At 42.1% G+C, this 21357-nt stretch overlaps 1 protein-coding gene across 1 annotated transcript in view; it reads right to left on the bottom strand.

The window, feature by feature from the left end:
* Nucleotides 1-20960, bottom strand: part of TRHR (thyrotropin releasing hormone receptor) — a 51453-nt gene extending 30493 nt beyond the window's left edge. Inside the window, exons 1-2 of the mRNA XM_086335342.1 lie at nucleotides 15548-20960; nucleotides 14158-15031 (exon numbers count right to left, since the gene is read on the bottom strand). Of these exons, the coding sequence (XP_086191468.1) occupies nucleotides 14158-14946 (789 nt within the window). The 5' untranslated portion in view covers nucleotides 14947-15031; nucleotides 15548-20960. The remainder of the gene's footprint in view (nucleotides 1-14157; nucleotides 15032-15547) is intronic.
* Between the last annotated feature and the right edge of the window lie 397 nt (nucleotides 20961-21357).

Genomic DNA, 21357 nt, shown 5'->3' with positions numbered 1-21357 from the left:
TTCCAAATCCTAAATACTTACAATCTAAAATTTCCATATCCTTATTGTAAGCTAAAGATTTCTGACAATGTTTTTTAACATCTGTCCTTTAAGATTTCTTTCAACAAAGCACACAATCTGGTGGGAGAGACATGTGAACAAATGGCTCCAGCAATGTGGTGCATGCGGGTCCTCATCAGACCTGTTACTTCCCATTCACCCTCTCACAGATCAGCTTTCAGAGCAGGCTTTCCTTCCCTCCAGGGGCAGGGATTGGTGCTTGTCCTTCTGTCTGTAGCACTCTGTTCTTGCACCTGTTTGGAATGCTTGCTGCGGGGAGAGTATGTACACTGGCTTGAGGGAAGGAGAGAGTGTGGCCAGATAAAGGACACTGCTTGTGAAAGGGTATGCTGGGGACAGAAAGGAGATGAGCTGGAGGAAGTAAGCAGGGGGCAGAATTTAGCTGTCCCAGTGTGATAACACCTTGGATGTAAACCTATAGGAAATGAGGGTATTGGAAGGCTCGGGCAGCATAGCGATGCTATCTAGTGTGTGTTTTAGCTCATTCTAGCAGCACCCTGGGGGCTGAATTGGAAGAGGTCAACCAAGAGGCAGGGGAGTGGTTAGGAAGGAAGCTTATGCAATGGTTTGTCCAGGCAGAGAGACTGGCCTCCTGGTCTCCAGTGCAGAGAGGACATGATGAGGCTGGAATTAGGGAAACAGCATTAGAGAGAAGAAGGTGGGTGCTGGGGGGATTTCAGAGGAAAAAAATTCCAGGTGTGATGACTTGGAGAGCAGACTTGTGGAAATTTACGCAAGAGGAGGGCATTTACAGCCCAGAAAAAGGGAACTGATGATGGCCCTGTACATGGATGAAAGTGAAAGTTGCTCAGTTGTGTCCAACTCTGCGACCCTATGGACTATACTGTTCATGGAATTCTCCAGGCCAGAATATTGGAGTGGGTAGCCTTTCCCTTCTCCAGGGGATCTTCCCAACCCAGGGATCAAACCCAGGTCTCCCACATTGCAGGCGGATTCTTTACCAGCTGAACCAAATACCGGAGTGGATAGCCTATCCCTTCTCCAGGGGATCTTCCAGATCCAGGAATTGAACTGGGGTCTCCTGCATTGCAGGCAGATTCTTTACCAACTGAGCTGTCAGGAACATGGATAGGCAGGGGTTAATGAGGGCCCACTGGAAGGGAAACTCCGAAGCTGCACCCTGTGGAATGTGACTTCCTTGGTGCTGTTCACCAGCCTGATGGGGGACTTGGGAAGGCAGGCGCCAGTGGGGGCCCTGTGCTTGGCTTTCTGGCCTCACTGATCCAGCCCCAGCTTGCAGGTCCTCCGCATTTATTTCCCATAAACTTTTGGCTCACATCTAGCTAATTGCATTACTACTCCTCAGACAGAGCATGCTTTATAATAAAATTCTGGGCTTTTTCTCCCATTGATAATACCATCAGATCCTTCTCATCTCCCTCCTTTATCTGGAATGACCTCTTTCCGCTCAGTCTCTTTAATGTGGCCCAAACCTCCAGCTCCAGGAAACCCTCACTGATCTCTTCTTTGATTTTTCTCGTACTCTATGGTTGAAATGGAGCAGGTGAGATGGGTTAAAATCTTGGCTTTGACACAACTGGCACATCAACTTTGTATTCCTATGCCTCCAAGTCCTCTTTTACAGTTAGTTCCTACTCAGGATTCTGGTGATGATATATTGAATCAGTTCATATAAACTTAATGTGCTTACTATATTTCTTTCTGGGCATAGAGCAGAAGACTGAGAAATACTTACTAATTTGATCTTATGAATATGCTGCTAGGTAAGCCTGGAAGATCTATCTACTATGACCTCTAAACTTTGTCTTCTCCAGGAATGAATTACTAGTCTAAAATTTTTGCTATTTCATGAATAAGGTGGGGATAAACAATATTCTAATTATGACATGTAATGTAAGTATAGTAAATAAGAATTATGGAATGCTTATTATGTACTAGGCATTTCCTCACAGCAACCCTATGAGTGGGTATCATTAGTATCCCATGTTACCCTTGAACAAACAAGTATTATGAAGTAAAATAACTTATCCAGTTAGAGAGACAGGATGTAGAATTGAACTTACATTTTTCTGACTCCAGAGGTCATGCTGGACTCTGCCTTTGGGTAGATGTTCAGCCTATGGGATTCCTTGCTCTAATGCAGCCTGAACTGGGACCTTGAGCTTTTCAGAGAGGTGGGAGGTATTGACGGTGGGGAGGGCTTTACAGGTGGGAAAAATGACACCAGCAAGGTTGCAAAGTTAAATGAGCTTGGTATACACGGGAGAATCTAGTGGACACACCTGCAGCTATGAAGAAGGAATAAATATAGGTAAAGGCCATTCATCCTCTTGTATTCTGTGCCATGCTTCCTAACACCACTGCCTGTCCACTCATTCCAGCTGAAAATCTGGGACTCGATTTAGGAACTTCTTCCTTTGTCATTTGACAAATTAGTAGTTAAATCCCACTGATTTTGCTCTATACATCCATCCTAGCCTTCTCTACTTACATCTTAATGCAAGTCTTTGCTTTCTTGCTTGGATTCCAAAAGTGTCATTTCTGTTTCTCAGGTTATAGGCTGGATTCATTGTAAAATTTCATGAGTAAAGTTTCCAAAAGTCAAATCCAGTTTGCCACTGTCCTTGTTAGAGTCCTTCAGTGGTTCCCTGGTGCCTTAGAACCAAATTTAGATATTTTTAGTGACACACAGGGCCTTCCAAAGTCTTACCCTGGGCTCTGTTTGGCTATGTAAATGACTAATCCTGCTGGTTTCATGTAAGCCTGGTGAATGCCTACTTGTTTTTCAAAAGTGCAGTGACTCTTCCCTGTTGGGGGGTGCTGCTCTCCAGCATCATGTGCGGTGTTCACCACTCCTTGTGTCTCTTCTGCACATTGTACAGCCTAACTTTGTATTTTCCTACTGTTTTGTTCAACTCCTGTGTACGAGACAGCAAAAGAGACACTGATGTGTAGATCAGTCTTATGGACTCTGTGGGAGAGGGAGAGGGTGGGGAGATTTGGGAGAATAGCATTGAAACATGTGTAATATCATGTATGAGACGAGTCGCCAGTCCAGGTTCGATGCACGATACTGGATGCTTGGGGCTGGTGCACTGGGATGACCCAGAGGGAGGGTATGGGGAGGGAGGAGGGAGGAGGGTTCAGGATGGGGAACACAGGTATACCTGTGGTGGATTCATTTTGATATTTGGAAAAACTAATACAATATTGTAAAGTTTAAAAATAAAATAAAATTTAAATTAAAATAAATAAATAAAATAAAATAAAAATGAAAAAAAAAATAAAAAAGTTATAGTTGATGTACAATATTATATAAGCTACAGGTATACCATATAGTGATTCATAATTTTAAAGGTAGCAGAGACATCACTTTGCCAATAAAGGTCTGCAAATCAAAGCTATGGTTTTTCCAGTAGTCATGTATAGATGTGAGAGTTGGACCATAAAGAAGGCTGAGCACTGAAGAATTGATGCTTTTGAACTGTGGTGCTGGAGAAGACTTTTGAGAGTCCCATGGACAGCTTAGAGATCAATCAATCCTAAAGGAAATCAACCCTGAATATTCACTGGGAGGACTGATGCTGAAGCTGGAACTCCAGTACTTTGGCCATCTGATGTGAAGAGCTGACTCATTGGAAAATACCCTGACACTGGGAAAGATTGAAGGCAAGAAGAGAAGAGGGCAGCAGAGGATGAAATGGTTGGTTGGAATCATCGACTTCGTGGACATGAGTTTGAGCAAACTCTGGGAGATGGTGAAGGGCAAGGAAGCCTGGTGTGCTGCAGTCCATGGAGTCTATACACAGAGTGGGACACAACTAAGCGACTGAACAACAACAACAGTTATTATAAAGTATCATCTATATTCCTGTGCTGTACAATATCTTTGTAGATTATTTTATACATAGTAGTCTGTGCCTCTTAATCCCCTAATCCTAACTGGCCCCCCTTCCTTTCCTCCTACCACTGGTAACTGCTAGTTTGTTCTCTGTATCTGTGTCTGTTTCTTTTTTTGTTATATTCACTAGTTTGTTTTATTTTTTAGATTCCACATATAAGTGGTATCATACAGTATCTGTCTTTCTCTGACTTATTTTACTTAGCATAATACTCTCCAAGTCTATCCACGTTGTTGCAAACTGCAAAATTTCATTCTTTTTCATGGCCGAGCAGTAGTCCATTGTATAGATGTACCATATCCTCTTTATCTCTTCAACTGTTGGTAGACGCTTAGGTTGCTTCCATATATTAGCAATTGTAAATAATTATTCTATGAACATTAGGGTACATGCATCTTTTCAAATTAGTGTTTTTATTTTTTCACACCTGTCAGAATGGCTATCATCAAAAAGACCACAAATAACAAATGTTGGCAAGGATGGAAAGAAAAGGAAACCCTCGTGCACTGTTGGTGGGAATGCATGTTGGCACGGCCACAGTGGAAAACAGTATGGAGGTTTCTCAAGAAAACTAAAAATAGAGTTATTATATGATCCAGTCCTGGTTATATATCTGAAAAATCAAAAATACCACTCAAACTGCTTTTGAATTGTGATACAGAAAGTTCCACAAGACAGCGACTATTATTTGTTCTCCAGAGTAATGCCTGGCATGAGATTGGTGCTCAGTAATTGTTCATTGAATTAAAGAAATAATGGCTGAACAAAGCAAGAAAAAAGATGAAAAGGTCAGATTTTAGAGGGCTTTGAAAGCCAGTCAGGGGAAATTGGGGTTATTTCTCTTTGAAATAAGATGATGTGTGCAAATTGTTTTTGGAAAATTAGTCACAGAGGAGCACTCAGATTTATTCTCATCTTAGTACTTTTGCTCACATTGTTTCCTTCCCTAAGTTGCCATCCCCCTGCATCTCTGCATATTCTGTCCAGTGTATTCACTTATTGGGAAGGATATTTGAAAGGCTTGTTGGAAAGCCAACAGGACTTTGTATAAAAAGTAAATTATGATTTGAGTATGCCATGTTTCTAAGTCAGCCTGTTCTGTCTGAAAGTGGGGAATCCTCAAATTCTTATCTACCAACAAACTCACTATTATTCTAGCTGGTTGCTAGTTTTGCTATTTTATAATTCAAAAGACAGTCAATAAAAGAAAATAAATTTTAATTAAAACCAGAGAAGGATATGGAATGGCAAACAATACTTTTTCAGGGAGCAAAATAGAGTGCTGGACTTGACTTAGTCTCAGCTATGCATGTATGTACTCTTTTCAGTTCAGTTCAGTTCAGTCGCTCAGTCGTGTCCGAAAACAACAGAATGGGAAAGACTAGAGATCTCTTCAAGAAAATTAGAGATACCAAGGGAACATTTCACGCAAAGACGGGCCCGATAAAGGACAAAAATGGTATGGACCTAACAGAAGCAAAAGATATTAAGAAGAGGTGGCAAGAATACACAGAAGAACTGTACAAAAAAGATCTTCACGACCAAGAAAATCACAATGGTGTGATCACTCACCTAGAGCCAGACATCCTGGAATGTGAAGTCAAGTGGGCCTTGGAAAGCATCACTATGAACAAAGCTAGTGGAGGTGATGGAATTCCAGTTGAGCTATTTCAAATCCTGAAAGATGATGCTGTGAAAGTGCTGCACTCAATATGCCAGCAAATTTGGAAAACTCAGCAGTGGCCACAGGACGGGAAAAGGTCGGTTTTCATTCCAATCCCAAAGAAAGGCAATGCCAAAGAATGCTCAAACTACCGCACAATTGCACTCATCTAACACGCTAGTAAAATAATGCTCAAAATTCTCCAAGCCAGGCTTCAGCAATATGTGAATCATGAACTTCCAGATGTTCAAGCTGGTTTTAGAAAAGGCAGAAGAACCAGAGATCAAATTGCCAACATTCACTGGATCATGGGAAAAGCAAGAGAGCTCCAGAAAAACATCTATTTCTGCTTTATTGACTATGCCAAAGCCTTTGACTGTGTGGATCACAATAAACCGTGGGAAATTCTGAACGAGATGGGAATACCAGACCACCTGACCTGCCTCTTGAGAAACCTATATGCAGGTCAAGAAGCAACAGTTAGAACTGGACATAGAACAACAGACTGGTTCCAAATAGGAAAAGGAGTATGTCAAGGCTGTATATTGTCACCCTGCTTATTTTACTTATATGCAGAGTACATCATGTGCTCTTTTACAATTCATTTATTGTGTATGATACACATGCACACACATACACAGAAGTGTATTGATCAACATTTAACAACTGGCTCTCCACAAAAAAGGGAGGGGCCCTGAAATGTCATATTTTCTGATTTCTACAAATTAGTACTCCAATCATGACCAATTTTAAGCAACCAGTATAAAGTCACTGAATGTAGATTTGTGAAGAAATGCTAGCCACCCACTCTTGCAAAGCTTGTATTCCCTGGCTGCAACACATGACCTGCCATATATTCTTTGGGGAGCTGCTGCATACCAAGTTCAGTGCTGAGGGCACTGGGAATAAGGGCCCTACCCTTACAGACGTTAGTGGCAATGGGAAGACCAACAGGTAACAATTATGATACATAAGAATTACTAAACCAGAAGTAAATACAAATTACTGTGGAAACAGGTAGAATACCTAACATAATTATTATAGCTAGGCATTCAGTTATATAGATCTGCTTGAGAAATGCAGGGAAGGCTTGATGGGGTGCATGGGGGGGCACCATTTGATCTGAGACTTGGAAGATAATTGGGAGCTTGCCAGATGAAATGTTTTCCAGCTGAGAGAAAGTAGCAAGTTCAGAGAACTACAAATAATTCAGTACTGCTGGGGTATAAAGTATACATTAGGAGAGCCATAAGCGATAAAGTTAAAACATATAAAGGAGTCAGGATCACATTTGTTATGCTAAGAGGTTTAAACTCTAGGCTTCAGGGAACTACAAAAAGCATTTCAATAACATACTTGTGTATTAGAGAAACCTCCTGGTGAGCAGTGTGCAGGATGACCTAGGAGATGGTGGAATGGGAGAGGCTTGGTGAGGTATGTCCTGAAATGGAGCAGATAAGAAATGGTGACTAGGGCAATGGCCGTGTGAGGGAGTAGGTCAAACATGAGAGTTTAGGAGCTAGAATCACTAGCATCTGGTTATCACTTGGGGTGGGTAGATAGGACAGAAAAGTGCTATAAGGCCTCCTAGATTTGTGGTCTGGGAATCTAAAATAGGAAAGAAGAAAAGTGATATGGATTTATGAAGGAAATAAATGGATTTAGATGTAGTCATATTGGATTTGATGTACTTACATGATGTCCAAAAACCAGGTAGGTGTATGGGTCAGATGTCTTTGCAAGAGCTGTGTCCTGGGCTCTCATAGGCAGGAGTTGTAACCTTGGGTGTGGATGTAAGTAGGTGGAGTGACAAAGGTCAGGGCTGGGAAAGAGCAACCACAGTCTGGTTCAGGCTTCCCTCCATAGAGAATGCCCTTCCATTGTCCCACTTCATGCTACTAGACTATTCTCTCCCTGGACGTGCCCAGTCTTCCCCTATTTACTACTCTCTCAGTTGAACTTTCTTCCTTTTCTCTCTGTTCTCCTTATTGCTGCTTTGAGACATTCCACCCATCTTCACAGGCCCAGATCAATGCCACGTACCCCACTGAGCCTTCCTCCACTCTTTCCCAGCTTTTCTCCTCCAGGATGCTGTGTCCTCTATTCTAAAGCATAATAGTCTACTCAGAATTATTTGTGCACACGGCCAATAGTGAGCCCCTAGAAGGTGAAGAGTTTGCTTTTAAATGTCCTGATGGCCTCTATATCTAGGAGTGTTAGGTGCTTCTGGGGTTATGAATGAATGTTTCATTAAACTGGGGAGGATATTGAATCTTCCCCAATACTGGACTTCCCTGGTGGCTCAGATGGTAAAGAATCTGCCTGATATGCAGAAGACCCAGGTTCAATCCCTAGGAGGGAAAGATCCCCTGGAGAAGGGAACGGCAACTCACTCCAGTATTCTTGCCTGGAGAATTCCATGGACAGAGGAGCCTGGTGGTCTACAATAGGGTTTCAGAGTCAGACATGACTGAGTGACTAACACTTTCACTGTTTTCACTTTTCTTTGAATAGAAAATGATCTACCATAAAATTCTGCTTAATGTTGGCCTAGCTTTAACTTTACACCTTTCACCTTCCCCTAACTCGTAACAAAAGTAAAGGAGACTAAGAACATGGGTACGGCCCAGCCTTCATCTGTCTGGAACTTGGACTGTTTGCAATTTGAAGAATTCACAAGAGAATGCATAAAGAAATATAATTTTTTATTTTCAAGGTTAGCTGATTTTAAGGGGCTTTTTGGTATGTGGTCAAATTGAGAATTCTGTAGGAGTGCAGGTTTTTCTTTTTTGTAGGCATATAGAAAAATTTATTTTTCTCTACCAGTGAAATTATAACTCAAAGCTGCAAGTATAAAATTGGGAATAAACAATGTGTGTTCATCTAACCAAAGGGCACAAAACATGAAACTGCACTTTCAATGAATCAATTTATGGCAGAAGGAGTTTTTCCTTATATAGGATGTGAATTAGAAAATGGAACACTTTTCTTTAATAATAAAAAAATAAGATGGCACACTTAGATATCTGTGTGCTAAATGCAAAAATTGCACTCCCCCCTTGCCTATCTTAGAGATCTTTATATTATTAAGAATATAGTTGGGCCCAGACAAATAGAGCAAATAAGACAATTACAAATGAAAGATGGACCTGTGAGAATAGTACAAAAACACTCCCAGTAAACTTGAGAAACCTCTGATTTAGGCCTAATGCTGAAGAGTTTGGGATCATTAATTTGCCTTTTGAGGTTAATCATTGTTTAGCCCACCCACACAACTTGAGGGATTTCATGTTTGCAAATGTCAGCCCTATGGCCACTATTATGCCTCTTTTCCTTTGTGTTCTGTTTTTCTTGTTCAGGGTTTCTTCTTTAAAAAGGTAAGAGTTGGAGGGAGGCAGGGGAGAAGAGACACATTTAAGCCCCTTGTCTACCCAAGTTCATCATTTTCCATGAGCACAGCCTACTCAGATTGCTCCGTCAGAGTCGGAGTCGGGAGACTGCAGAGGGCGTGGAGGTCACTGGGAAGGACAGGGACGTGGGAAGGGTAGCTGATGGTACAGGTGAGCAGAGACGAGCCATGGATTTTGTCTGATGCCTCTCATTTGATTCAAGTCACTCCATGAGGAATTGTTGGTTTCATTTTATTAATGAGAAAACGGAGGCTGAGAAAAACTGACTCACAATCTTATCCATTTTCTTTTACTCTGTGCTATTCTTGGGAATATTAATTTCAACATTTTGTGTAAAAGCAGCATGTAAGGTTATATATCTATGAAGTGAAGCGAAGTGAAGTTGCTCAGTCGTGTCCAACTTTTCCCTACCCCATGGACTGTAGCCTGCCAGGTTCCTCTATCCATGGGATTTTCCAGGCAAGAATACTGGCGTGTGTTGCCATTTTCTTCTCCAGGGGCTCTTCCCGATCCAGGGATTGAACCCGAGTCTCCCACATTGCAGGAGGATTCTTTTCCAGCTGAGCCACAAGGGAAGCCCAAGAATACTGGAGTGGGTAGCCTATCCCTTCTCCAGGGGGTCTTCCCTGCCTAGGAATTGAACCTGGGTCTCCTGTATTGCAGGCAGATTCTTTACCAACTGAGCTATCAGGGAATCAGCAGTATATCTATCTATCTATCTATATATCATATGTCATCAATATATATATATCTATATATTGACTATTGGAGAAGGCAATGGCACCCCACTCCAGTACTCTTGCCTGGAAAATCCCATGGATGGAGGAACCTGGTAGGCTGCAGTCCATGGGGTCGCTAAGAGTTGGACACGACTGAGCGACTTCACTTTCACTTTTCACTTTCATGCATTGGAGAAGGAAATGGCAACCCACTCCAGTGTTCTTGCCTGGAGAATCTCAGGTGGGCTGCCGTCTCTGGGGTCGCACAGAGTTGGACACGACTGAAGTGACTTAGCATAGCATAGCATATATTGACTATAATGATATAAAATAAAATCAAGCAAAAATGAGAAAAATATTACTAAATGCTAATATATTATGGTTTTGAGAGGTAGGATACAGGATGCTTTTTTTCTTATGCCTTGTGTTCTATGTTTTCCATAATATATGATTGCTTTTCTATCATCCACAGAAATAATAGCAACAACAGCAACAAATAAAGGGCATGTATTTCTTTAAAAGGAAGACTGCTTTTGTCTCTTGGGTTACCAACGTTCCTCTTGGGAAGGTAGAAGGCTTTTAAGAAATTTATAGAAACAAAGACCGTTTGACCTTTTAAAAACTTGTCCAGTCAAACAAAACCCATAATGAAAAATTTGCACAACTCTTGGAGTTTCTATTCAGACTAGGTTACACAGTTCCCCACTAGCTATACTGTTTAAAAAAAAAGTACATTCGAGTGACTCAACTGAAAATGAAACTGGTAGCCTGATCTATAAAATAGTCTGCATATCCCTGTGTCCTATGGAAAGCAAATATTTGAATTCAATGTGTTTATTCACAGTGTTGTCCTTCAGCAAGATACTCCTGTGTCTCCAAAATGCCAAAAGATCCAATCAATTCCTCAGCCAATGATAAAGACATTTTATCTATACAATGCTGAACACTTGAATTGACTGAACAGAGAGAGATCTTTTGGTATTGTGTAGATGGAGCTGGAATGTGACAATGTGATCATTTAAACTAGGGCTCCAGCATCAAAACAACCAATTGTAAAGCAAAAGATGTAGTCTATCAGATAATTCTTTTGTCTACACAACTCCAAGCTATTATTTAGAGTAATTTGTTTTATCGACTTGACCAAATATTTAGTTGAATCTGAATAACAGAAAGAAAGAAGATTCTGGCCTGAGTTTTCTGCATCAGAAATATAAGTTAAAAGTAAACAAATCAGCAAACACAAACCTCACACGTGTCCCTCACATATAAATATTCTTTATATTTCCTCTAACATGTAGTTCTAAGCTCTGCACATTTGACTTTAATTACTTGTTAGAAAGACCTGGTCCAGACAGAATATTTATTAAAATGTAAATTAAACTTGCCCCAAAGAAAAAATGTGCAGAAAAAATAGTAGAATCAAATCCTGGGGCTAGAGGAGGTAGAGGTTAGAATCTTTTCAAGATTTAAGAAAAGAACCATTTCAGAAGAGGAAAAAGCCAGACCAAAGGGTCACTGATTTTGGACAAAACTGACTGCCCTTCATGGCTCTCATTCCATTCATCGGGAGACACCTCTGTTCTTCCAGACTCAGAACCGTCAAACTGTCCCCTCTTCATCTTTTGTATCTGACATGTTCACATCTCACCTCCTCTTTCTTTGCAACTCCTCTCTGGTTCACACCTTACTTTAAATTCTCCTGATAGAGAATCTTGCTACAATACTTCATGCCTAAATTACTACCAACAGCTTGAAAAGTGGTCCTTCTTCAAAAGTGGAGGCAGAGTCTCAGCCTCCAAGCCTGCCTCATCCACAGCTGTCAGATTTATTGTCCCCAAACACCACTTTCCTCACTGCTGCTTCCTGCTCACCACTCACACTCTTGGTTGCTCCTGCACTAAGTTCAAACTTCTTCCTTTGCCTGATATTTGGGATCCTCCACAACCCTTTCTCTCATTCTTCTCTCTCTCTTTCTCTCTCTCTCTCACAGATATACATATACACTAGCAATCCAATCTTACTTTCTGCTGTTCCTTCAAAGACTTCATTTTAATCAACCAAGTCACTGCTGTGTGTGCTTAGTCACTCAGTCATGTCTGACTCTTTGCAGCCCTATGGACTGTAAACTGCCAGGCTCCTCTGTCCATGGGGATTCTCCAGGCAAGAACTGGAGTAGGTTGCCATGCCCTCCTCCAGGGGATCTTCCCAACCCAGGGATTGAACTCAGGACTCCCACATAGTAGGCAGATTCTTTACCATTTGAGCCACCAGGGAACCAAATCACTGCATACTCTAAAAATTCCCCCATAGTACCCTATCCTGGTCCCCTCTCCAAATCCATACCATTCTCTTTCCAGCCATATCCTCATGACAACCCTAAATCCTCTGAACACAATTCCAAATGCCCTAATTATTAAAAGTTCAAGAAGTTGCCAAATCCTATACACACCTGTTCAACCAATGATCTTTGTTTAAATGGTGCATTATAGTTTAAAGAATAAATCTATTTCCCTTAGAGTTGCCAACATATTAACAGACTCAGAATGAGGCTAATTAAACACTCAGATGAACCAACTTTAGGTGTCCTTCATCAGGTATTTCATTGAACCTTACACCAATTCTGGTTGCTATTTATCCTCATGCTTAAAGATGAGGAAACTGAGGCTCAGAGAGTTCTGCTTACCCAAGGTCATACATCCAAGATTATTAGAACCCTAGAATTTTAAAGCCCAGGGTTTTTTGGAGCCTTTGGCTTTTTGTTTTACTACTCGGCCTCTTTGAGGACAGCCTATCTGTTAACAGCTTTGAAATATGAGTGTGAACATGTAACACAATTAGCAATTTAAAGCACATTATTAATGCTGATAGGTACTAATGACTGTAATTGAAAGGGAAGAGATTAAACCAGACAAACAATTTTTTAGAATTTATAACAAGAATATAAATGAGTCTAATGAATGAATTTACTTCCTGACCTTCTTTGCTACAGACATTAACCCATGTTTAGTCTCTAATTGAGATGTACATATTCTTTACTGTCTTATTGTATTTGTTAATGTTTGCCTTGGCAGATGGCCAACAGACCTCTCTGAGTTTCCCTTAATCAAATTTTGGGTAATAGATGGCCAAATATGCCTTGTATTAGGTAGCACTGCTAGATCCAAAGCAACAGAAATCTAAGAGCTGGCAATAGTTTCTCAAGTCTTCCCTTTTATCATCTAGGCACCTTTAATAATACATGTTATATAAATCAAATGTCGTGATATAATTTAAAATGTTGTATATATTTCTTTTTAGTGATAGTTCATTATTCATTTCATGCATGCCTAAAACACCACTATTTATTAGTAACTTACTTCACTATGTGCCCAACATTCAATACAATTCTTCATATTTCAGCCAATCCAGAGATTAGGAAGTGATAGTATGAATGATTCACCTGCATACTTTAAAAAGTACACTCAGTTTCTGTTTATGTACATAGGAAGAACTAAATGCCTACAGGATCAAAAAAAAAGAAAGAGAATTCAACCTGTTTGAATGAGCAAGTCTTGCTGATCACCTGTTCTTTTTTTCTGTTTAACAAAGAAAAGGATCTGAAAGCCAAGTTCCTAGATGACTTAGGTGTGTAACTATAGGTAAGTGTGCACATGATATAAAGTATTCCTGCACTGTCTTACAAACTACACCTACTGAAACACAGTTACACTTCACTCATATGAAACCACTGTTCAACAGTAACTGCCTGAGCATTCAGGTGATCTGAAACATAGCTATGCTTAATAGGAAAAAGACGTGTGAAGAATGCAGTCATTCTTTGTCACAAATTAAGCTTGGTGTTAAGCCCTTTTATCAGAACACTTCCTGAGCAGAGTGCACTGTGAGCCTGTACATGCCAGGATATTTTGTAGGGAGCTGAAGGAGAAAGTGATAGAATCTTTCTCCACTAAGACTGAAGAAAAAAAAAAAAAGTCCAGGAACCCTTCTCAGTTTCAGTATTGTTTTGACTCATCTTTTCTCAAACTATCTTGTCAGATATTTGTCAGACGATAGAGTTCTTCAAAATATCCAGCTGCTACCTATAGAAACCAGAAATGGCCTAAATATATTGATAACATTTCTCAGAGGGGCACACCATTTTAAAGGTAGAATTCTAGGGTTTCGGTTTCTATTTCCTTATATTTTAATTGCACACAAACTGGTACCTGCTGGTGTGCTGTCAACATTTCCCCATCTATTTTTAGATTCTCAGTTGTTTTAGAGATGGATTTAATATGTAAAGCAGAGGCTTACACCAGTGAAACGCTTGTATGATTGTGTTTTAGTTTTGCCACCGGCTAAGTAGGGCAAAGTTGATCCTATCTCACAAGGAACTCTCTCCCACATTTTCTCTGTGAACTTGGACGCTCAGATTTGCTTACCTGCTTCCTTGAAGATACTGTGCTGTTGAAATATCTATTAGAGGTCTTTGAATTCAAATTCTTATTCTGATGAGTCGAGTCATTTTTCCACATGTTAGAGTTTTCTTTAGGATCTGAAGGAATGGGATTTAAGAAGAGGATCCTAGCTATGAATCCGTAGAGGACAGTGGCTAGGATCATTGGCACAACATAAAAGACACCAAAGTCCATTAGGTAAATAGGTGAGTAGTAATTCCTGGAGATCTTGTAGCCACAGGACACTACGATAGCATCTTTATAGGTGCTAATATTGAGATCCAGCAGGAAGAACCAGAGCATACAGTAAATGGATGTGAAAGCCCAGACAAAGATGATTATCTTTTTGGCTCTGGAAAATGTGCAGAGAAACTGGGCTTTGATGGGGTGACAGATCGCTATGTACCGCTCAATGGTAAAGGCTGTGATTGAGCAAGAGGATGCATTAATGCCCAAGTACTGGAGGTAAGTAATGCAGAGACATCCAACGTAGCCGTAGACCCAGGAACCGTAGATGCTGTCCGTTATGTTGGGGAGGCCTGCGGCCACCAGGACCATGAGATCAGCTACTGCTAGACTCACCAGGTAGCAGTTTGTGGGGGTCCTCATGTGCTTGGTCCTCATGACCACCAGAACTACCATGATGTTGCCCACAATGCCCAGACCACAAATAATGAGCACAAGTAAGATGGTGACCACTTGGTATTCGAGGGCCACCACAGCTCGAGGCTGAAGCTGTGTTTGGTTCAGTTCACTTCCTGTCTCGTTTTCCATCTTTAGTGGCTTGAGGTTTCTCTGGAACACTTCTCAACACATCTTCCTTCCGGCGCCCTGCCTTTACCACACTGGTTCTCTCCCCCTGTGAAGAGTTATAGTCCATATTCATTCACAGGGTCACAATCACTTACAGGTAATTCTCATGTTCTCTCATATCACCTCCCATTTTTCTCCAGTAATAGGGCTCATTTGTACTCCTGAAAACTCCTTTTATTGCAATCTAGTATAGGATGGAGTAACAGTTTTGACCACCTTACAATAAGAGGGACTGTTTTTTTCTTAATGGACAAAAATGCTCAAGAAAAGAAACACAGAAAATGCTCCCTGTTTTGAAAGCATCCTCAATAGGGGGAAAAAAAGAAACAATATCAGCTACCTGAAAAATAAATACAAAGAAATCTCTCAGATGCTTGGGGAAAGTAAAATAAGAAAAAGATACTGGGTGGGAGGCTGGGGGTGGCGGGGAGCCAAAAGCTTGACAGAAAATTAGCATCTGCCTCCTTGGCTCTCAAAGGGTGAGATCCCTCTGCTACAAAATAACAAGCCTCCCCAGGCCCCCTGCCCTGCAGACCCAACAGAGAATAATTTCTCCTCTTACCTTTTGCTCTGTAGCGCTGCCCCTTCTTCCAGGTAGATGGAGCGGTAATAAGCGTGAGTTTCCAACCTTGCAGAAAGCCTCCTCCACTTTGGCAGGGAGACCACTTAGCAGGGCTCCGTCTTCAGAACTGCGGTTCCTCTAAACCCTCACAGCCTTTTCCAACTGATGACAGACCATACAGCCGCAGCAGAAGCAGCAGCAGGAGCAGCAGCAGAGAGCCTGGCAAATCATAGATCGTCCCCTAATGAGAACACGCTCAGCTCTCCGTCTCCCCCCTCCCCTCTAACACACCCGCCCCACACTCACATTCACACACGCCAGTCAGTCCTCACTGATTCATGATTTCCCCTCTGAGGATTTTCTTATAAATGTGCTAACGATATAGTTGTAATCTGGAAGGCTGATGGTGCCAGCCAGGGGGTTTGAAGCAGCTGGTCTTATAGTTGTTTATAGTCTAAGTTCTAGGGAAACTCAGGCACCTGCGTAAAGTCCTGGGTAAAGTCCCACTCCCCTGTGGGATAGGACTTAGGGAGAGCGAAGCCATCTCAGTCCAGACACAGCCCTGAAAGACTGAAATATCTGTCTGGGCAGAGAGCACACTTTTTTCTCTATGATGGAAACCTGAGGACTATTTCTCTGGTGAACCAGTGAGGTCGGCTCCCTTCTCTCATGGTATATGAATGGAGAATGAGTTAAGACTGATTTTAAACCATTTCAGCTGCAATCTTCTGAGGCTTATACAGATTATTTTTTTTTAACCCATTTGAGATAAGAACATTGATTTAAACCTACATATGATCTGTGAACTTTGTTTTTCAACTCTGTTTTAGCATCACTTACTAGAATCTTTCTAACTGCTCTGGATACCTCTCCCCTCTTCACCCACCCTCTGGACTACAGCCACATGTACCACTCAGCAAGGTTCTGTGTCAATTTATTTCTAGGTAGAAAACATACCCAGTGGAAATCTGAACTGAGGCCACTCTGATAACACACCTCTGAAACAGACTATATAAGCCATCTTTTTTAGAAAAGTGTACTTCGGCTTGATTTTTATTTCTCTAAAGTAGCCCAGGAAACAGTGGAAACAGTGACAGACTATTTTTTGGGCTCCAAAATCACTGCAGATGGTGACTGCAGCCATGAAATTAAATAGACGCTTGCTCCTTGGAAGAAAAGTTATGACCAACATAGACAGCTTATTAAAAAGTAGAGACATTACTTTTCCAACATAAGTCTGTCTAGTCAAAGCTATGGTTTTTCCAATAGTCATGTATGGATGTGAGAGTTGGACCATAAAGAAAGCTGAGCACCAAAGAATTGATGCTTTTGAACTGTGGTGTTGGAGAAGACTCTTGAGAGTCCCTTGGAGTGCAAAGAGCTCCAAACAGTCCATCCTAAAGGAAATGAGCCCTGAATATTCATTGGAAGGACTGATTTTGAAACTGAAACTCCAATACTTTGGCCACCTGATGCAAAGAACTGATTCATTTGAAAAGACCCTGATGCTGGGAAAGATTGAGGGCAGGAGGAGAAGGGGATGACAGAGCATGAGATGGTTGGATGGCATCATCGACTCAATGGGACTGAGTTTGAGCAAACTCCAGGAGTTGGCGATGGACAAGGAGGCCTGTTGTGCTGCAGTCCATGGGGTCACAAAGACTTGGACATGACTGAGCAGCTGAACTGAACTGAACTGAACTGAAAGTAGCCCATGGGCTAATCTTTATACTTTTTAATGGAATCTCAGAAAATATGTCTTCCTTCTCTCAGAACCAAGTGAATGCACCAAATGTTAATGTCTGTCCACTTTTATTTCATACTGACAACGAAAAGCAGCCCTTAACTTAATTCCCCATATGGTGAACAGGTTGATTCTCCATTTTGGGAAGTGTAGATATTCTTTTTTCTAGAAGATGTCAATGGAAGGACAGATTTGGAGTAGACAGGACCATGGAGGTATCAGAACCATGTTCAGGGCTAGGTAACAATGGGATGAAGGTGAAGCTTGGATGACGCTGCATGAATTCCACCCTCGGAACCATTGAGGGCTCCTTGAGTATCTAACTTCTCCTTCCAAATCATCCAGAGTTACAAATTAGTGACGTATGACCCAGATTCAGGTTTCAGAAAGGTATGGTTTGGCCTGTACAATGTAGGCTCAAAGGTAGACTATTTAGACAATTTCTCAATATTGAAATGGAAATCAGTTCAGTTCAGCCGCTCAGTCGTGTCTGACTCTTTGGGACCCCATGAACCGCAGCACGCCAGGCCTCCCTGTCCATCACCAACTCCCGGAGTCCACCCAAACCCATGTCCATTGAGTCAGTGATGCCATCCAGCCATCTCATTCTCTGTCGTCCCCTTCTCCTCCTGCCCCCAATCCCTCCCAGCATCAGGGTCTTTTCAAATGAGTCAGCTCTTCACATCAGATGGCCAAAGTATTGAAGTTTCAACTTCAGCATCAGTCCTTCCAGTGAACACCCACAACTGATCTCCTTTAGGATGGACTGGCTGGATCTCCATACAGTCCAAGGGACTCTCAAGAGTGTTCTCCAACACCACAGTTCAAAAGCATCAATTCTTCTGTATGGATGTGAGAGTTGGACTATAAAGAAATGGAGATATTGCATACTAAATCTAGATTTCTACGTCTCATAAACATGGAAAGATCTGGCAACCAAGAGTCCATATTCCTGCTAGAAATAATAACCATTGAGTATTGTTGTGGGTAGCAGTTTGTGAGGTATAGGATGTGTCCTTTCCTAATTTCCTCCCTCTTTTCTGTCACATGCCAGCTTCACTCAGTATCACACATACCTGGCCTCTTTGTCTTCCTTTACCCAGGATAGGATTTCTGTCCACATTCTAGTTTGTTTGACCAGCTGATTTAGCAGACTGGAAAAAGGGTGCCATCTTTACTTCCCTCCCTGCCCTCGGGGACAGAGATTACTCTGACTACCTTGTTCCTGGTGGAATCCTCTCCATTTTGGAATAAAAAAATGCCACCACCTCCAATCTGAAAGACCTCTTGAAAAGTCACACTTTATAAAACACTTCTTCCCGTCTCCCTGTCCCCAAGATTTTAGTCAGCTTTCAGGCCTCCTTAAAAGTGTGAAACTTCACTTCAATTCTTACATGTGGGTAGTAAAGACAAAGGGATATCCATCTACAAGCTGTCTGCCTTGGCAACTCCATCTCCCGGTAAATCTGATCACATCCTTCAGCATTTCTATGCAAGGACGCCATTCTGAGTCTCCATTTTGTCTCTATTCATTTTTTAGAGCTTAATTGTTAAGCACTTACTACCACCAGGAGAAGGGGACGACAGAGGATGAGATGGTTGGATGGCATCACTGACTCAGTGGACATGAGTTTGAGTAAACTCTGGGAGTTGGTGATGGACAGGGAGGCCTGGCATGCTGTAGTCCATGGGGTCGCAGAGTCGGACACGACTGAGTGACTGAACTGACTGATTGACTGACGCACCAGGAACCTAGTACATAACATTTTGTTTTACCTTCAGATATGTTGTGGTCTGTGTGTCACACAGAGTCGGACACGACTGAAGTGACTTAGCAGCAGCAGCATGTTGTGGTCTACTGGGAGAAACCGACTCACCAACGGTTACAGATATGCACAGATCTGTCGAGCGGGTTTAGGTTGTGAAGGGAAAGCATTCATAGGTGGTGGGGGCAACGGGCTGAGGGGCCAGAGCGGACTTCTGAGGCCAAGTAACACCTGAGCACAGTCTGAAAGAGAAGCACAGCTTCTTTTTGAAAGGTGGGCTGAGTGAAGCTATTCTGACTGGAGGAGATAGAATATATAAGGCCCAGCTGTGTAAGATGGCAAGGATTGTGTGTGTGTGGGTGGGGGGTGTGGGAAAGTAACTCTATAATTCTGCTTTGGCCGTGAGGTGTATGAGCTGGTATGAGACAACCACTGATGACCAACAGGCAGCTTTTGTACTAAGGAGGCTCCCACCTCTGACTTGGATCATCGTCAGCTCATCCTTCCCTCCCTCATAACTAGCTCTTTCACCTCTGCAGAGGCCAGACTTCTGCCTTCCCCATCCCAGACTTGCCGTCCATTATAGTCCTGTCTGTTTTCAGTCTAATTCATGTCCTTTGCAAAATTGTATTTTCAAAGTATCTGTGATTTTATAACAGAGGTTTATTATTTGTAAACCTCAGTTAGATAATATCTAATAAATATTCCCATGTGTAAAGAATAGCACAAAATAGTGTACAGCTAGACTACACAGCTGGGTTGACATTTTCCCTATACTAGCTTAAATTCTGGAGAAGGCAATGGCACCCCACTCCAGTACTCTTGCCTGGAAAATCCCATGGATGGAGGAGCCTGGTGGGCTCCAGTCCATGGGGTCGCTAAGAGTCGGACATGACTGAGCGACTTCACTTTCACTTTTCACTTTCATGCATTGGAGAATGAAATGGCAACCCACTCCAGTATTCTTGCCTGGAGAATCCCAGGGCAGAGGAGCCTAGTGGGCTGCCGTCTATGGGGTTGCACAGAGTCGGACACGACTGAAGTGACTTAGCAGCAGCTTAAATTCTAACCAGCTCTGACTTTCCTGTCTTTTGAGTAATTCTGACTAGAGAAAAATGCATCCTTTGAAAACTGTCCAGTGGCATCTGTTTTGAAACAAGGGCAAGTCGTGGCTACAGCATGTAGACTGGTGCACGCACTTCTCATCATCCACTTTCAGTTTGCCCTGTGTCCTCTGAGCTTTCAGTCTTGCCCTGTTTCTCTGAGCTTTAGCCAGGCAGGCCTTCTCACTCACTTGGCTGGCATCAGTAAAAATGAGCATCACACTTACAGGCTCTTTATAAGAATGTCCTTGGACTTCAAGCTGGGCCTTTTTTTTTTTTTTTTTTTTGCTTGGACACAGACTTGACCTTTGAGTTTAAGGAAAGATTTAGCACTTCTACTTCCCACCCTTGGCATTCCCAACCAGACAGCTTGCTCTCAGTGTCTGGCTACCCCAGGAAACCATCTGCTTGGCCAAGTCTCTGTCCTTGGGACACAGTGGCTGAATGGTTCCACACATGCTTCGTTCTACACAAGGGGAATTCTACAAGAATTCTACACAAGAGGAATTTAGGAAAATCCTATGCTGGCCTCTGACAGTGATCTCAGCTGTCTAGGTAGTAGGTGACTGTCTTTTGGTTGTCATGAACCCATTAGTAGAAAGATGATTAGTTATGCCATCTTAAATGTTAGCATGCATCTGGATCTCCAGGGCAGTGTGTTAACTGGGTAACACCATCCCCAAGCTGCCGTTTCAGTAGCTTGAGGGTGGAACCTGAGCATATGCATTTACTATAAACTCCAAGTAATGGGACACTGCTTGTCTGTGTACCACAGTTTGAGTAACGCTGTGCAGTACAATCTAGGTCAGTGATTCTTGTGTGGGAGGTGGGAACAATGATGAATCTGAATCACCTGGAGAGAGTTTTAAAAATGTACATGTCAGCTTAGCTCTCTTAATTATTTTGAGTTTTGGTATATTTCATCAAATTGGACGAGGGCTTGAGAAAGAGACTGGGGTTCTGGACAAAAGCAACTGACTTGTTCTGCTCCTCTGTATCTATCATTCCCTCTCATCTCTACCGTCATATCTGGAGCTTGGTTCAGCAGATGGGGGATTGTTGGGAAAGAGAATATCTGTGTTCACCGTGGTCAAGTGGCCCTGGGGTCAGAGATACTACCGAGCATCCAGCTAGGTCCATGGTTTGCAGGACCCTGGCCAGGGTGAAGGGAGGGTAAAATTTAAGGGGTTGCCAACA

Source organism: Bos grunniens, chromosome 14 (genome assembly GCF_055505025.1).
Source record: "Bos grunniens cultivar Pamir isolate PY7600 chromosome 14, Bosgru_T2T1.0, whole genome shotgun sequence".
In the NCBI taxonomy this organism is placed as follows: domain Eukaryota; kingdom Metazoa; phylum Chordata; class Mammalia; order Artiodactyla; family Bovidae; genus Bos; species Bos grunniens.
Note: the sequence above shows the minus strand (reverse complement) of the source record. Positions and strands in the feature narration are given on the sequence as shown.